This window comes from Pyrus communis, chromosome 1 (assembly GCF_963583255.1).
Source record: "Pyrus communis chromosome 1, drPyrComm1.1, whole genome shotgun sequence".
NCBI lineage: Eukaryota > Viridiplantae > Streptophyta > Magnoliopsida > Rosales > Rosaceae > Pyrus > Pyrus communis.
The window spans coordinates 38,676,239-38,694,458 of NC_084803.1; the positions used below are offsets into that span (position 1 = coordinate 38,676,239).

The window sequence follows — 18,220 nt, forward strand, 5'->3', positions numbered from 1 at the left end:
AAAGATAAAATTATTTTGTATTTAATTTACTACATTGCTCATAACTTTTATTTTGGTTATTTTTCTTTAATTTTATTGACAAAATTAATTCGATTTTTTCATCTTTTTTTAATTAACAGAGAATATTTTGTTAATAGTAAGTTTAAATTTAAAAATATGACACGACACGACACGACTTGCTCACGAATTTATTTACATATCTCATTTCAATTTTCCTTTTTTTTCAATTTGAATTTTTGAGTTTTAAAGAAAAATAATGATGAGCCAACGTTCACTTAACTCACACGTGGCAGATTTGAATGAGAGGTTTCCCTCTTTTATTATTACAGGGTATATTGGTGGGTCCTCTTCCGTCCCTCTTCTTCTTCAGCGCACATTAACACTTCACTCCACTGCAGCCTTCGGATCCGATCCTTACCCACACTCGGACTCGCCAATTAGGGTTTCAAAATTCCCAATTTTCCGGCAATTCGTTCGGAAAGCTGAAGCCACAAGATGAAGAAAGGCAACCGCCGCGCAAAGCAAACCGTCGACGCATCCACCACCGATGATTACGAGAAGAAATTTCAACAATTGGAGCTTGAAAATCAAACGTATCAGGTCGCTCCTTCACTCTATTTTTGTTTCCTGTATTTGCTTTGTTTTGATTTTAAGGGAGCCTGTTTGGTTGCCGAGAAATGTTTGAGAAAAGAAAAGAAAATTGGAATCCCAGATTTGATTTTGTTCGTTTGAATTGCATTTTTCAAAAGTGAATATATGTAATTGAATTGATCTGGCAACCAATTTTCGTTTAGATTCTGATTTGTTCAGTTTATAATGTACGAATATCTATTAATTTTGATTTCTGGTTTCTATTGGCAGAAGGAGGTTGAGGAGCTGAGATTCAAGCTTGCAAATGGTTCATCCACTTCTTGTGTTAGCAGTGCTCAGAAGCTCAGAGAGGACTACATTCAAAAGCTGACTTTCCTTGAGGATCAGGTGGATTTTATGCTCGGAGTTGTGACGAGGTGTTCAATAATGGTTTTGCATGTTCTATATCTATAATTTCATTTTCGCAGGTTGCGGTGTTGACGAAGAAGCTAGATGCTCAATCTCAACTCTCTGTCCTAAGAAGAAGGGGCGATGAGCCCACAAAACAGTTGCATTTCGAGATTCAGAGGTTGAAGGCTCAGAAGGTGACATTTTGTTAGTTACTACGAGGCTTTATTGTATGAATTTTGTTAAATTTTGTTTTTTCAATATTAACGAATTTTGTGCTGTTTAGGTTCAACTGCAATGCAAAATGAAGTTAGAGTCTGTGCAGTTCAGATTGCAAAAGGCTTCACTGGAAAAAGAAGTTCTTCAGGTATATGTTTCTCCCTCACGTATTAACTTAGCACATTTGAGATAAACATTTTTGGCACTATATCTTTTAGTCTATAATATATATATATCTAAAAGCTACTAGCTAAGTCTGCTTGGTATGTGTGGAAAAGTGTTGAATAGTTCATCCGGAACTTATATTATATCAAGGAATTTGAAATCCTTTTGGATATCTTTATGCATCAACAGCTCAAAAAAGAGGGTAGGAAGAATAAACATGGGATGCTTAAGCTATTGGACTCCAACCAAAGACTAAAGACGGTAAATTTGTATTTGTTTTATATAAGATCCTATAGATGAACTGCTTGATGGAACCATTTGTATCCGGTAGTTACAAATTGTGTAGAATTAATTCTCTTAGTGTTGGTCTTTCTGCTTCAGGTTTTGCATCGGAAGAATATGGAAGCATTCATGGCCACTAAACGGCTCAGACAACTGTTAGAATCTCGCAAGGCTTTGTCACACAAAAAAGGTGGTCAGAACAGAAACCTTGAGAGTTGGCTTACATTTATGTTGAATTTGTATAGTAGTTAGCTTTCCCCCTCATTTTGGTTTACAAATCATGTAGGTGTTAGAAATGGGAAGATTGCAGCAATGCAGGTATTTCATAACCAAACAATGAATTGTTGAATATGTGCTTGTCTGTGCATGTGTGTGTTTTTGGTGGGTTTGCTCCTTCAAGTATACTTGTAAACTGATTCATTAGTTTAATTGCTGTGTATTTGTATCACGTGTACTCTGAATTGGAAATGGCATTCCCTTCGTTTCATCTTCAAAGATGAAAAGTATCTTAGGACTTCATTCTAACACAATCATATCAGTACTCTTGAGTCTTGACACAATTTAAACAAATTGTGCAGGGTATTGAACGTGAGTTTGAAGAAACGGCAGAGTTACACGAACTATGTACTCAGTATGAACGTCAAATAGAGGAGTGAGTCCCAAAGATTTGTTGAAACCTCCGTCTTTGGATTGCAATCGTTTGTCCATTTATTCTATAATCTCTTTAAATATGAAAACTGCTGCTAGAAACTGTATACTTATGTATGCATATTGCATACAGTATTTTTCTCACTTATATTTTCAAGGTACGCTTGTAGAGAGCTTAGGCACAAAAGATTTAACAATATTTTGTAGAACAATATATCATTTTTTGATGCAAACGTGTGTAACCAAATAGTTAGGAAAAAATCACTAGCTTGCGGAGCAACTTTTTGTTTGGCTACTGGATCCTTCTATATCCACTACCTGATGAATCTCTCTGGTCTTCAGGAATCTAACTAAAAGGACATGATTGGCATTTCATTCTAGACTCACAGGACAATAAATCTTTCCATTGAAATTGTTGATCCAAATTTCTCTTATCTGGTATAAGTGGGTTAGATTGGCGGATCCTTTTAAATTCTGCTACATCTAATCAAGTGTCAAACACCGAGTAAATCCATCTTGTGTACTACTTGATTGAATTTTGCCACTGCAATGAAAGATAAAACTTACTGAGTACTACATTCTTGAGGGACTGATACCTTATCAATGGTCAATACTATTTTCTTTATGCATAACTCTAGAAATAAATTGATAATAAGTTCTGAAATTATAATATATTAGATGAGAAGTACATATATCCGGGATAACATCTTGGATGAAAGTAATCCCAAGTTAATATAGGGGAACAAACTTTCTCAAATCAGAGTTGAGTATAACTCAGATAATATATTGCATTGACACTTAGTTTTGCAAGTTTTGATTTTGGAGTTCAATAATCCATTACTAAAATGAAGTTTTTGAAAACTAAAATTTGCATTCCTTTGTTAAATTTTTCTTGAACCCTCTTAAGGTGTACTATGTGTTCCATGATATGGTCTGCATGACTGATTTATGTAATTGTTGTGTTTTATTCTAATACTTGTTGGAATTTATTTGAATGATTCTGCTTAAGAGTTCTCGTGAGACAAAATTTCCAAAACAATCAAATTATGAAAGTCATCTTTCTCATTTTGGATTTGTAGGATGGCTGAGGAAGCTGCAAACCTTAAGGATGAAGCAGAAGCACATCAGCAAGAAAAGTCGAGGTGAGAAGTTTTGCTTCTGAACTTTGTTCCTGCAAGGTTGTTGTAAACTATTCCTATGTATTTTGCTTCTGAAACTTGCCCTTTTCCCCCTGCCATCTTAAGGTGCACATGCCAGGAGCAAGAGGTTGACTGCTTGGAGAAGGATTTAGGTATAAAAGATCTGAAGGAACAATTCGTTAGTCTAAGTAGTTTGGTTGGACAACTAAGACTGAACAAGGCTGAGCTTGATTTTGGAAATAAGTCACAGGTTAGTGCACTTAAATGCAGATCCATGTTTCGTGTTGTTGATTTTTGAACTAAAGTTCATCTTCGTTCTGGAGCTTGAATCATGTAGTGGTTTGAGGGAATGAACTAGTTGCATGGTTCTTAATGAAATACAACAATATGACCTGATTAGAAATACAAACCATGATTTCCTGTATTCTCACAGCTTCAGTTATGATATCTGATGATCAGGGGACTGTGAGTCAACATTCCGTTTCTGTTGGGAGTAACAGTTACAAGTTAGTGGACGACAACACCCCCTCTGCATCAGAAAACTCGAATGTTGCAAAAGTTAAAACTGCATCAACATTGTGCTGCTCATGCAGTAAGAGTTCTTTGTGCAAGACGATGAAATGCAGATGTCGATCCACGGGTGGCAGCTGTGGGGTGTCATGTGGCTGTGTAGCCTCTAAGTGCAGCAATAGAGAGCTAACAGTACAAATCAAGTCGGATGAGTCGCCACAATCAGAGACAGCTGATGGCATTTGGAATGGTTCAGATGCAACTGAAGCGGAGAAGGAAAGCACAGTGGCTTCCCAGGGTGCAATGCTGCTTCAGAATGCTCTAGTTCAGAAGCCTGCAGAGTTGAATGACGATCTTGGGCCAAGAAAGAAACCATTATCTGATATTGGGAACCTACTGGTATGCTTCGTTATCATTTTCGAACCCCGCTTTATTTTTCTTAAAGAACTATAATGTTTTGCGAGTACTTTGTTCTCCGCGCTCTAATAAATTTTCTTACGCTTATATGGGACCGTCTGTGTTTCTATTTGACAAACTTTCAGAAATGTGTTTTTAAGGTACCTCTGACTCCTAATTGCCATTGGCATTCAAAATATACTCCATTGCTTGCAGGGATTTATCCCTTGCATCATTTTATTACGTCTCTCCTTGCTCTCTGACTGCTAATTGTAAACCCTACAGGTGAATGCAGACGCTGCAAAACCCGCCCCAAAGAAAAAGGGACGAAAGCCAGCGATACGACTTGTTACTGTAAACGCTGAAGGCAAAAAAGCAGCAGAGGATGCAATGCAAGAAGAAGGTTGACATAGAGAAAAGTTTTAGTCGCAGCGAGATGAATTTTTTTTGTTATGAAAGAGAAGTGATACAGTGAGACGCTGATGGAGAAAGAAAGCCACTGTAGTGAGGCATTGGTTAAGAAAGAGAATCACTGTGTTTTAGTTGATAAACAATTTCCCGATCCATGGTAAGATTCAGAGACGCATATAATTGATAGAAAGTCGGATTCTACGATACAAAATGGAGCTGTATTTCTGTTGCTGTATTTGATTTGGATGACATACCATTTGGATTTCGAATTGAAATCTAGTTAATTTTCTATTTGATTGTCCTTGTAGCATAAATTTATGCAAATTTCATCGTTGTACGCTTGATTTACCAAGCGAGAACCAAAATGCGTACGAAAAATTGTTGAATTTGGAATTTGGAACCGGTAGATTCAGTGAGTACGAAAAATGCGAACATTTCTCTTAAAATGTACAATTTTTGCAATATGTCAAGATCCCGAGGATCAGATTGCAAAAATTGTGAACATTAATTTAAACGCAAATACTATGATCTAGTAGTATTCATCTTGTAAGTAAGAGGTTTTAGGTTCGATTTTTACCAAAGACGAATTTGAACCACGTTATTGGTACCCCATTATAAGGTTAAGCTCATTCATCTCTCCTTAATGTTGATAATATTGTTTGTTATAAAAAAAAGTACAATTATTAGGAGAAGTGAAGGATGAAACGTAAAAAAAGTGTACAAAGAAATACATGCAAAATACTAAAACAACAAATTATATTAAGTTATTTTCACTTTCAAGTTTCATCGGTGAGTCGGCAAATTCCACCATGAATTCCACTTTATGGAGGAAGCCAAACCAATAAAACCGCTATGAAGCGAAACAAACGAGTTATATTCTATGAATCCAACTAACGATTCCACAAAAGAACACAACATGATCAACTTAGGTCCTGGTCCCGCTTTGTCCCGTCATCAATTAATGATTGACCACACGATAAACTTAAAAAATGTAAAATTTAGTCGAATTTGAAAATATTGTGATAGATTCGAACAGACGGAAACTTTATGGCACATCAATCTGACTGCATTATTGTATGATTGAACTAAAGAAGCTGATCATCAGAAAGGGAGATTGTCTATCCTTCTAATTTTGTACTGTTTCATACCTTTTTGTGATGTGTGGTTACAGTTAAGTCGCGTTAATATTTTATATTCCTATTACTTTTTGTTTTATTATTTCTATAAAAAATTAATATAAAAGGTTGACGTGGCTTAATCGTGACCACACAAACAGCAGAGTACGGGAAGAGTATGGAGATGGGAGGGCAAACAATCCACCTCCAATCATAAGAGGGTCATATCCTAAGATCGATCCTTTCCTTTCCTTTCCGTTCTCGGTGACACGTCGATTTCAAATTGTTCTGGAAGACGGCTTTGGATCCCATTCGGATTCAAGTTGTGGGGATCTTAGGGATCCTCACATCCTAATTATTTATCGTACATCGTGCGATCAAAAATTATTTTGAATTAATTTATTTAAAATTAAATACAAATAATACATAATGAAAACTGATTGTACAATATCAATAAATAACCACAATGTAAGGATCTCTAAGAAGACTAGAATTCTCTCAAAGAGAATCTCTAAGATCACTATAAAAATTCTTCAGATAGAATCCTCATCCTTAGAAGACAGATGGAGACAAGACTCTAGGGCTTGCAGGCTTTGTGGCCACAGTACAAACTCATCCATTTGTCCTTATCTTTCTTCTTTGGAAGTGGCGATGAAAGCCAAAATTAGCCTCAATTATTATTATATATATATATATATATATATATATATTATATGCATGAGATTGGTTGGCATAGCAAATATCTTAGTTGGCGGGAATATAATATAATCATGGACTGTTTTAATATTTTAATTTTTTGTCCATTAAAGCAATGAAACAGGTAGGCAAATGGGATTGTAAATAATTGTAATTTGTATTTATTTTTTTTGTTCTATAAGTTATAAATAATAGAATTATGATTAATTTTTAAAGTTATTTATGTTTAAGAAATATTTTATACTTTTATGTGTGATCCTCTGAATAATTTTTTTTAAGATTCGTCACTGGCACAGGCCATACGATCATCCCATGGTAGCGGGCATAGCTGGTCCTCGTTTGCTATTTTTGGTTGGAAGTGCAGTATTAGTGTTTGAATTGAGTTTATTAACTAGTCAATTAATATTCTTTGTTAGATGATAAAAGCGATATCCTTTTGTTTTGATACAACAAGTGGAGATAAATATTCTACTCTAAGTCCCTAAGGGTGGCTAAACAAAAATGAGGTATCGAATCTTTCACACGTATAATTCATTTTCACCATTCATGTAAGTTAAACTTGAGATTTCTTACTTACAAGAGAAATATCATTAGACCGTAATACTAATTGAAATTAAACATAAATTTGCGATATTAAAAACACATGATTTTACCTGTAAGGCGTAAAATCAAACATTTTTAGCGTGTTCAACCATATCATGTTACGTTTTAAAGTTTCTTTAATATAATTAAGGGGGCATTGTTGTGATATACATTCTAATACATGTGTGATTGTGTAAATTCTAAGTAGAAATAGATTAGAAATTCTTCAGGATCTAGGAGAGCTTTCCTATTAAACTTTGTATAACTTGGAAATCTTTCCAAAACAACAGTTCTTATCTCGATATTTTTTAGCCCTGATTAAATGAACCTTCATCATAATGCATGACCCAACTTTACATTTTACGAATTTTAGATTCTATATAAATTGTTTATGCATTATACCCATAATATTGCTATTATGTGAATTGAAAAAAAAAAAAAATTAGAAAAACCCAGGCGAGCTGCAGCTTCAAGCCACTAAGCTGCCAAGCCCCAGCGTGCCAGTCTTAATATGAATATGAATCCTAGCACCACTGTGGACGTAGCCCAATTTAAGAGTTGAACCACTTATATTTTTGAGTTTAATTCGCTTTACTTTTGTACCAAAAGCTCCACGAGTGTTTGTTATTTTAATTTGTTAACATGCATGCTTTGAGCGTTAACTTTTGAATTATGAATTTTGTAATTTCCATTTATCTCTTTGTTATTTGTTATGTTTTAGAAGAGTGTGGTTTCATCTCAAACTCGCTTTGTTTTAATATAGAATGAAAATATACAGAAGGCTATCTCATCTAGCCTAATTACCTTCAAACTGAAATTTCTATCTTCTACAGGGTGCAAATAGCACTCCAAGGAACAAATGTTATTATAAATACCAAATTCTTTTACCTTATTTTAATTATTCACCAAAGATATTATGTTGTTTTACTTGTTCAAATATGAGTCCATTCTACATCTCATACATTTTTATCAACCAATATATGATGCGTGAATTTAACATGTTAGTATAACGAGCTAATTTGGCGAGACTAATATTATTGAAAAGAAAAGAAAAACAAAAATTGTCGACTCAACCTTTGTGCTAAGCGTAAAAGGACTTGTAGCTCTGCATAAAATCTTTCATCGTTTTATCGAAATATGTGTTCAAATCTCCATCGTTAATATTACTTGTATAAAAAAAGTTAAGAATTGTGAAATACTTACACCCTTAACATGGAAATTCTTGTATTCTATTCATTTTATTTTTCACGTTTTGGTATATTCTTCTCTTGGGATGGGCCTTAAAACATAAACAAGTGGGTTAAGGTTACTTGAAACGCATGAACACGGCAGCAAATGGCCTTTAAAAATAAGGTCTAAGGTCAAATCCTAAGTACAAGTCACCAAAATTTACCAGCCGTCGCTCCAGTAACCACACTGCCATTTTCTTTAGATTCCGTTCAACTCGTGAATATCCTTTCGATTATCAAATGACCAAAGAACATACTCACCCACCTTCGAATTTGATACATAAATAAATAATGAATAAATGCACTTTTAGTGTTTTAATCTCAACATTTTAGTGTTTTATTGTGAAATTGTTCATGAACTTTCTGTCACCTTATGTTTTTTGGTACAATGTTTTATAATGTCGACATATAAATTAATATTAAATGTGAGATGCCGACAGTTTATAAAGAGTCCTACTTTTGACAAAGTCTTCTTAACATTTCTCTTCTACACATGTGACCAAGAACGAGAAGTCGGACTTCTTAGTCGACTGAGAAATCAGACTTTTCAGTTGACTGCTTGTGACTTGTCTCCGCTAATTCTTTAATTAAGTGAGTTAGACTTAAACAACTCTCTTAATTCGAGTCCAAATTTGCTTCTTCTTCTTTCTGCTACCATTTTATTGGAGAGCTCATGTAGTGGGTCACGTTGTCTAAGTCGTCGTGATGTACTCGTCGCAACTCGCAAGTGCCTCCCAAAAGCCAATAAGGTAATTTTCATGGTATGGATTTTCCCTCCTTTGCTTAAAATCAGTTTCACTGAAGTTCTTACTCAATAATTTTTCGACTACAAGTAATAGATTGTCCTGATGGATATCAACGTTTACTTCAATTCACTGTGTTCTGAGTTCAAACTCTCTCTCCTTTCTCTAATATAGCTTCAAGTAATAATTTGCTTGTAATAATTAAAAAGAAAACAATCCTCTGATTGTCGGCAAGTTCTTTTTTAACTGTTTTTGTTGAAAATAATCCTCCACATGAACCACGTCCCATTTAGTATTATAATTTAATAATAATTTTCTTTATTCATAAGTAAGAGAATTTATGTTCAATTGTCGTCAAATACGAATTTAAATCATATTATTATTATTATCATTTATTAATCTGCCGTCAATGTTTTGAAATGTCAATCACTGTTTCTTTTATTTTCCAGCATAATCTGACCTGCCATTTTTTCGCCAGAATAAAGAAAGACCTGGCAATTTCAATTTCCAGAGGTTTTTGGACACGTGTACTTTGGACACGTGTACGCGCATCCTTCCTTTGATTATGCACTCGCTTGCACTACATAACAACACTTATCTTGGACGCAGAAATATCTCCTTTTGCCCTTTCTGAATTCTGACTGAAGATAATTTCACAGAGATGAAAAATTAGGGTTACTTTCTTGCTGAACCCCTGAAAAATTAAATCTTTAGTTCAGGCTCCCGAGGTATATATAAATTAAAGTTCCTGATTCGATCTTTTCGTCTCGAACATAAGAATTATTTCATATGTTTTTGTTTTCGGATCTGCTTTGAATCTCCATTTGATATTCCAAATTTGAACGACGAGGCGAGCATTTTAATTTTCCCCAATTTTCTGGGTTAATTGGATTTCAACGAGTCGGATAAATTTCCGTGCGGCGGAGTTGTTTCTGGAAGCAAGAAAGATCGAAATGCTCTAACTTTTTGTGTCGATTTTTTTTTCAATTTTCCTGGTTTTCGTTTACCAAATCGAAAATTAGGACATAGGTTTTGGTCAATTTTTCGATTTGATGGTTTTTTCTTTTTCCTGCAGGATTTGTTTGTGGGATTTGAGTTGTGCGTTTGAACTTGTAAATGGGATTTGAGAAATTGGGTTGTTTTTGGAATATTGTTATTTTTATTTCTGGTTCTGTAATTTCCAAAATCCGCCTCATTCGGAAATTGCATTCGTAGCTAAATTTGGCAAAATCTTGTATTCTTCTTTGGGAAAGTTGGATTTTTGACGAGGAAGGTTTTCTGGGTCGGATTCGGTTTGTTGGTATTGCACGTCAATGTTCATTGAATTTTACAGCTGTTATACCTTACCTTTTGTTTGGTTGCCGAGAAAATTCAGTAGTATAAAAAGGAACATTTGACTTTCCAAGAAATCGGAACTATTACTGATTCAACCAAAAGAATTATACTTTGCTGATGCCATTTCCTGTTTCAGATTTTTCTGCATATGTTGTGAATGTGAGCAATTTGGCTTTTTTTATTACAGTATGCTTTAGTTATGTTGATACATTGATTGATATGTTGTTATGAACGTTTCATGGACAGGCTGAAACGTTTCCACTTCCACTTATTGGGCCGGGGATACTTTGCGCAACTATCATGGTGCGCAAACGGGGCTTTTACCCAGCTTTCACCCAGCTTTCATGGTGGTTGTGGAGTGGAAAGCAAAAAGAGCCTAGAATCCCAAAGGGGTCCTCTTTAAATTCTTCCCCTGACTCGGGCATGCGGGAAACTGATGCGTTAAAGTTTCCTTCGGTGAAGGGGTCAAATATGGCCTCATCATCGTCGAGAAGGGTGAAACGCAAATGGCATAGTCGGGAAGAACGGAAAATTGATAAGGAATATGATGTCGTTCTTGTGCCATCCGAGGGTGGATGTGTTTCCGGTTCTGAGTCCGAGGCCTCGGATTGGGCAGTTGGATGGTTCGAGCCTGTTGGACCTGGGTTACAGAGAGATGACGATGCAGACGATAGTTTTGCCGTGCTGGTTCCATGCTATGGGCATGTTATTCATGATATGGTGAAGGATTCCAAGAACAATATCTTGAGCACAGTTGGGAACATCCCAGATGGTTATTCAGATGGTAAGAGCTTATGTCTTATACGCCTATTTATCTCTTTTTTTTTTTTTTATTTAATAAAAAAAAAAAAGGTGCTTTTGTAGTAATGCTTTCATTTCATGTGTCCTGCTCATATGATGGTTGATATGAAAATGTTTAAATTTAACCTCCGGTTTAGAGGTTGAGTACCTTCAGATTATTGGACCTCTTTAGAAAGGGTCTTGTGGTTCTGTTGATTTGATTTTGCAATTCCAATTCTGGAAACACTCTTAAGAGTTCTCATACGCCAGTTGTTATTCTGGGAAAAAAAAGGAAGTGATTCTCATTGACTATAAGTTGGTTTAATTGTTACTGTCATTGGATCTGATATATGAAATATAACCGAGGATCAGAAGTTGTTATAATCTTGAGTTAATGCTGCAGAATTTAGGTGCCTAGATATGTACTTTCAACCTAGTTAGTGATCATCTAATATTGGTGGTTAGGGGCAACAGCATCGGTAAAGGCACTGATGTGCCAGCCATGTGTTTACTGAGATGAGGTAGCATGAATTTTGGTATAAGGACAGAGTTTGGTCTTGATAGGCCATAAGTTTTAGGAAACTGGCCTTTTTTCTGGACTTGATAACCAATAGATATTGCACAACTTGAGTGCTACACGGTAAACACGTATCACATACAATGAGATCTTAAGTCTATATATGATCGTAAAAGTTAATGGCCAGAAATTTAGCTCAATTTTAGCGAAGCTTGACTTCCTCTATTTCTTTCCTCTCATTTTGTCCAGATTTCCATACATATTTTATGTTCACAAAATTTTATCAGTCATTATATCGATGCTGCAGTTCAACTATACATTTTTAGTTGAAATTCAATGGAAATAATAGGAAGTAAGCACTCAGAGACCAACTTTATAAGAAATGGATGCATGGTCTCAAATATTTCCTGAATTTTTTATATATGACATTGTCCAGATTCCATTTTATGTGATTTGGCACCTCTTATATCTTTAGTAGATGTTTTTTGCTGCTGAATATTTATATTTCGGTATTTGGCAATTATTATAGTAGTAATGAAGCTCTATCTTTCGATTTGGATTGGAGTTGTTGGCAAGGGAGGTTCAGTTCACTTGGTTGTCACATCCGCTAAGCTAATGAAGACGATACTTTACTTTTATTATGAGTTTGTTTGAGTAGTCCTTGTTCCTTGCATTGACATCTTCAGATCTGAGAGACAAATGTACTTGGTAGATAGAATGGGGGCATGATGAATTCATTGGTATTATCATTGCTCCTATTTGTGGTGTTTACCAGGAACTTATGGGCTTTGTTTTGCTGGTCATTTTCCTCATTGTTCCACTAGAGTCGCATACTTTGTTAATCTTATCATGTCTGTCTATTTCCTGTTTGATTGCCATAGAGTGTCGTGAAGTGGTGGGTATATATAGATTGGACTACTGTTTGTGGTAATTGTTATTCAGCTTTCTTATTGAGATGCAATTGCGTTCTAGTCATATGCAAAAGAAAAAGATATCTCACTTGCAAAATGCTTTTCGAAAGTAAAATGAACGTTGAGTGCTGATTTGTTCTCTGCATTTTTCTTCGTTGTGCAGAGAGCACAAAATATGTGGAAGAGTGGCTCTCTTCTCTGAGGAACAGCTGATGCAGGATGAAATGGATACGAGCCTAGTTTGATGTAATTATTAGTAGTACGGGACTGGCTAATATAACTTTGATTAGCAGACATGGCGTATGGTTTGGTTTCGTGCTGCCTCTGCCATGGGATTGGCTGGGAATAACGCTGCTGCTACTGTCTTTCTCGCATTTCAAAATTAAGTATGGTACTACTCTGTGTATAGCTAAAATCTCGAAAATGAAAAAAAAAAGAAAAAAGTTTTGGCTTGAGAAACTCTTAAGAAAATGAAGAAAAATGAGAAAAGGGAAAGAAGAGAACGGATGATATGTGGGATATGTGAATTGTTTGCGTTGATTGTGATTGTTGGGATGGATATGTGAATTGTTTGCGTTGATTATGATTGTTGGATGTAAACATGTGAAAGAATGAGAGGTAGGCAGCTTAATGCTTTACCCTAATATTTGTTTGTAAATAATTTGTTAGAAAGTGTAAATATTATGTGAATAGAAACTAATGACTCTCAGAGCTTCTTCCCGATCTTATTGTAATATATGTCATGTTGTAAACAATTTGTGAATAATATTTATAAGAAAAAACTTGTAAATAATGTGACAGCTCCCTCTGTCTCTCTCTGTCTCTCTCTGTCTCTCTCTCTCAACAAGTACTAGAATGTGATGGCTCCCTCTCTCTCTCTCTCTCTCTCTCTCAACAAGGAATATAGATGTGTTAAGTGATGAGTGACATAATCTCATCCAAAAGAAGGGGTTTCGAATTGACACCAACTAGTATCAAAGTTCAATACTCAAAAATGAAACTGACAATGATCAACTAGCTTTTTGTTTAGTGGTACTTTCTCGTTTCAAAATTTCAAGTTTGAATTCTCCATCCCGGTGATGAAATACCAATTTCTAATGAAAAATATAAGATTAAAATAGTCATTTCGATTTGGTTTTATGTAGTTTTTAAATAGGTTAATCTGCATCGAACCAAACTAAGATCACACTTCTGTGTCAACAGAGAGTACACTGTGTTAGCCAATGAATCGTTGGCTAGCACCTATGTGTGCTCATGACATGCCTTTTGGTGTCACATTACTTCAACATTAATTTTTCATAAACTAACTGTTTATATACTAGTAATTAAAGTGTGAAATATTTTTCCTAGAATATTCCATGGCAGTTGCAACGGTAATAAAGCCAGTAACTATAAACTGGTAAACATGAACCTAGAAGACGATGAAACTCTTCCAAAAATAGGTAAAAAAACCTAGTTATTACAAAAAAAAAGGGAACAAGATAGGGACTCCAGCTTGTATTTTCCAACAAAAATTAGGCAAAACAAGAGAAGTATCCAAAACTAAAATATTAAGGGAATTCATGGACTCTCACTCTTTTTCCAGGGGACACTACCAACCTGGCAAGCTCAGGGAATGCCACGTGGACAGCCTCACTGAGGGCTTTTGCATTTTTTAGCTTTTCCAACACCTATAACTTAGGCGAAGTATCATCTCCTCCAATGTCTGGTCTTTACCAAGTCATTTGTCAAAGCTGTGTGTGATTACTTCTCTTAATCTTTGATTAATTCCTTCAGTAATCGTGGGATCATGGTTGATTAATAATTTTATGGATTTTCCCATTATTTCGTGATTTGGGTTTTCCTCTGATGATTGAATCCTGCATTGTGCTTAGATTTTGTGTTTAATGAGTTTCTTCATGTAATCATCGGTTTTGTTCAGAGAGAGAGAGAGGAAGGGGGAGAGAGAGGGACAATGTTGCATAGAGCAGCGGGCAATGCATATTCATGGTGGTGGGCCAGCCACATCAGGACAAAGCAGTCCAAATGGCTTGAACAGAACCTCCAAGGTGTGTGTGTGTGTAAACATAAGAGATTTTGATCCATTTGGTCTTCCTTTTAGTTTTGACATTTCTTCTTCACGTTTTCAATTGATATGGAGCAAATGGTGCCTCTTTTCTATGTGTTTTTGTTATTACAAGACGATATATTAAAATACTCTGATTTATGAGGAAGAATCATCGAACTTGGGATACAAGAGAGCGAGAGCTCACTGCCCTAGCCAACTAGCCTAATTCATCAATTATATAGATTCACGCATCATTAATAATTTGTGATTTGAATTGCAGATATGGAGGAAAAGGTTCACAATACATTGAAAATCATTGATGATGATGGGGACTCCTTTGCAAAGAGGGCAGAAATGTATTACAAGAAGAGGCCGGAGCTAGTTGTCTTTGTCGAAGAATCTTTTCGCTCTTACCGAGCGTTAGCAGAGCGATACGATCACTTGTCAAGAGATATGCAGAGTGCCAACCGCACCATTGCCACAGTTTTTCCGGAGCGAGTTCAGTATGCAATGGAGGATGAGGATGATGAGATTGCTTCTCAAACATCAACTTCTTCGGACGTTCCTAACAAAGTGTCGCCGAATGCATCCAAAAACATTCCAAAAGTCCCCAAGGCCCCCAAAGATTTCAGGAGCAAATCCATGTTATCAAGGAAGGGCACGCTTAAGCGAAATACAAGCTCTGCTAAAGCTGCCTTAGCTGTTACTTTGAGGTCAGGGCTGACCAAAGATGAGGCGTTGAAAGAAATCGATAAGCTTCAGAAGGATATTTTGGCGCTGCAGACGGAAAAAGAGTTTGTGAAGATCTTGTTCGAACGCGGATATGACAGGTACTGGGAGTTTGAAAACCAGATCACTGATATGCAGAAAAGAGTTTGCAACTTGCAAGATGAGTATGGAATTGGCACTGTTATCGAAGACAATGAAGCTCGAACTTTGATGGCTGCCACAGCTTTGAAATCATGCAAAGACAGCTTGACAAAGATGCAGGAGAAGAAAGAGAGATCAGAAGAAGACGCGAGAGCTGAGAGCCAAAGGGTTAGAGAAGTCTGCACCAAGTTTGAGAGCCTCAGAAATGAATTCCGTTTGAAACACGCAGATTGGAGCGATACAGATGAGTATGAGTATGAGAACATTGACATAGAGTCATTGAGTCTAGACCAAGAGAGACATGATGATCAGGACTCATTGCGGTTTAAGGTTCTGGAACAGCTCGATACGAATTCAAATACCTCAATTTCTATGGTAGAACTGGCAGAAAAAATTGATGGACTTGTGAACAAGATTGTGAATCTGGAAACTGCAATCACTTCTCAAAATGCTCTAGTAAATAGATTAAAAGTAGAAACCGATGAGCTTCAGGCGCATGCTCGGAACTTGGAAGTGGAAAAGGAGACTTTGATGGAAAATGCGGACAAGATGAGCAAACGGCTAAAGGAGTTAGAGGAGGAGCTACGAAGAATTAGAAATTTAAACAGAAGTGTGGAAGACCAGAATAAAAACCTCCAAGCACATTTCATAGAAGCTAGCTGTAACCTTGACCATCTGTCTGGAAAATTGAATAGCGTGAAGCACGAAGATGAGGATGAGAGTGTCGGCCTGTTCCAGGATGTGAAAGCAGTTGATGCCAAACCCGAAAAAGAGATTGAAGAAGATTCAGAAAAGGTGGTTCTTGATGATGATTCAGTGGTCTTGGAAGACAAAGTGACAGACGGTGAAGTTCAGAAAGAGGATGTTACGATTCTTGAAACTTCTGTCAAGGCAGAAGACGAAGAAGAAAAGCAATCAGACCAACCAATGCCTCAGGAACAACAAGAGAGACAAGATTTGGCTGAGGTTGTTGATCCACAAGAGTTGGAATTGGAAAATGAAGACCAGCCAAACTGGAGACAGCTGTTCCTGAAAGGGTTAGAGGATAGAGAAAAGGTTTTGCTGGAGGAGTATACTTCAATTCTTCGTGATTACAAGGATGCAAGAAGGAAGCTGAGCGACGTGGAGAAGAAAAACCGGGATAACATCTTCAATTTAGCGATGGAGATTAGGGAATTAAGGGGTGTTGTTGCCTCTAAAGACAAAGAGATTAAACTTTTGAAGCAAAAAATCAGCTCCCCAGAAACAAATCCGGATGACAGTCCTGCTACAGTTTATAAATATCCAACTCAGGAAGGCCCTCTCGAGAGTCCAACCCAAGTCGTTGCATGCCCATACTCAACTGTTGCATCACTAAATTTGGACAAAGAGATGATTTCCAATTACCTTGGTGAACAAGGAACAGAGAAATTTGAGGACTTGTCAGGAAACTCAAAGGTCTTGCCGAGAAAGGAGGAAGAAAGAATCATGAGGAGAAAAACCACTGTTAGACCTCATTCTGTTTCAGCAATCGAAGGAAGGTTCCGTTCAGACATTGATGAGTTACTGGAAGAGAATTTAGAATTCTGGTTGAGGTTTAGTACCTCGGTTCACCAGATACAAAAATTCCAGACTTCGATACAGGATTTACAGTCTGAGCTGTTGAAACTAAAGAACAAAAAGAAGCATGATGGACAATCTCTACAATCAGATGCCAGGCCAATATACCGACACCTGAGAGAGATACAAACGGAACTGTCATTATGGCTGGAACACAATGTAGTACTGAAAGATGACTTGCAGGGTAGATTCTTATCCTTGTGCCACATTCAAGACGAGATATCGAGACTCTCTAATTTAGGATCAGAAGGGGAAAAAATGGAGCTCATAAGCAAATATCAAGCGGCAAAGTTTCAAGGCGAGGTTCTCAACATGAAACAGGAGAATAATAAGGTTGCAGATGAATTGCAGGCAGGTCTTAACCGAGTTAACGGACTCAAGGTTGAGGTCGAGAAGACACTAGCAAGACTAGATGGGGAACTTGGGATTTCGGTATCAAAAAGCATTAATAATCCCCAACGCTTAACGAGCAAGGCTCGTATTCCCTTGCGGTCTTTCTTGTTCGGGATTAAGCTGAGAAGGCAAAAGCAATCAATCTTCTCATGCGTTAGCCCGGCATTACAGAAACAACACACTGATCTTGCAGCAGCTACACCGCCACCAGAACAACCTATGTAGATGATTTTAGTTTTAATGTCATCAAGAATCATTGTACACAGGAACCAGAGAGAGTTTAAGGTTGTTGTGTTAGTTTGTTGTTACATTATGTTGTATGATACTTATTCAGAATCTTCTCTTGTTTGCTCAAACTCTGTTGGTAAACTTAATCTTCCATAAAAATTGAAATGTTTACTCCATCTTGTCCGATTTATAGTGATAAAAGTTAGAAACTAGTAATAACAAAATAGACACAGTTTGCATGCATATACACTATGATAATTCAGACTACAAAGCCCCAGACTTAAAAAAAAAAAAGGTAAAAATGGGTTGGCAATGCGTTTTTCTATGTAATACAGGGTTGGCCCTGACGAGAGATTCTTCAGTGTGACTGGCACACGAGGTGGTACATCACGTATTACTATACAAACAGTGGAATTTGTGTGGTAAA

The 18,220-nt window shown here is 36.4% G+C and overlaps 3 protein-coding genes across 7 annotated transcripts; all 3 read left to right on the forward strand.

The window, feature by feature from the left end:
* Positions 1-413: 413 nt before the first annotated feature.
* Positions 414-5,007, forward strand: LOC137737627 (kinesin-like protein KIN-4C). The gene is made up of 13 exons (XM_068477166.1): positions 414-600; positions 862-978; positions 1,059-1,175; positions 1,265-1,345; positions 1,552-1,623; positions 1,744-1,834; positions 1,931-1,962; positions 2,223-2,296; positions 3,372-3,434; positions 3,537-3,681; positions 3,891-4,340; positions 4,484-4,498; positions 4,623-5,007. The coding sequence occupies exons 1-13, from the start codon at positions 496-498 to the stop codon at positions 4,743-4,745; spliced, it is 1,485 nt and encodes a 494-aa protein (XP_068333267.1). The 5' UTR covers positions 414-495; the 3' UTR covers positions 4,746-5,007.
* Positions 5,008-9,721: 4,714 nt separating this feature from the next.
* On the forward strand, positions 9,722-13,450 carry LOC137743412 (uncharacterized). Of its 5 annotated transcripts, XM_068483307.1 has the most exons (4): positions 9,750-9,841; positions 10,189-10,607; positions 10,695-11,232; positions 12,820-13,450. In XM_068483307.1, the coding sequence occupies exons 2-4, from the start codon at positions 10,566-10,568 to the stop codon at positions 12,867-12,869; spliced, it is 630 nt and encodes a 209-aa protein (XP_068339408.1). In that variant the 5' UTR covers positions 9,750-9,841; positions 10,189-10,565; the 3' UTR covers positions 12,870-13,450. The 5 variants fall into 5 exon arrangements, with proteins under 5 accessions (XP_068339423.1, XP_068339430.1, XP_068339400.1 ...); XM_068483322.1 differs by lacking the exon at positions 10,189-10,607 and having other exon boundaries at positions 9,722-9,841; XM_068483329.1 differs by lacking the exon at positions 10,189-10,607 and having other exon boundaries at positions 9,731-9,787.
* A 1,160-nt stretch (positions 13,451-14,610) lies between these two features.
* LOC137731791 (protein NETWORKED 2A-like) lies at positions 14,611-17,790 on the forward strand. The gene is made up of 2 exons (XM_068471013.1): positions 14,611-14,704; positions 14,984-17,790. Exons 1-2 carry the CDS (start codon positions 14,611-14,613, stop codon positions 17,788-17,790), a joined length of 2,901 nt encoding a protein of 966 aa, XP_068327114.1.
* The last annotated feature ends 430 nt before the right edge of the window (positions 17,791-18,220 follow it).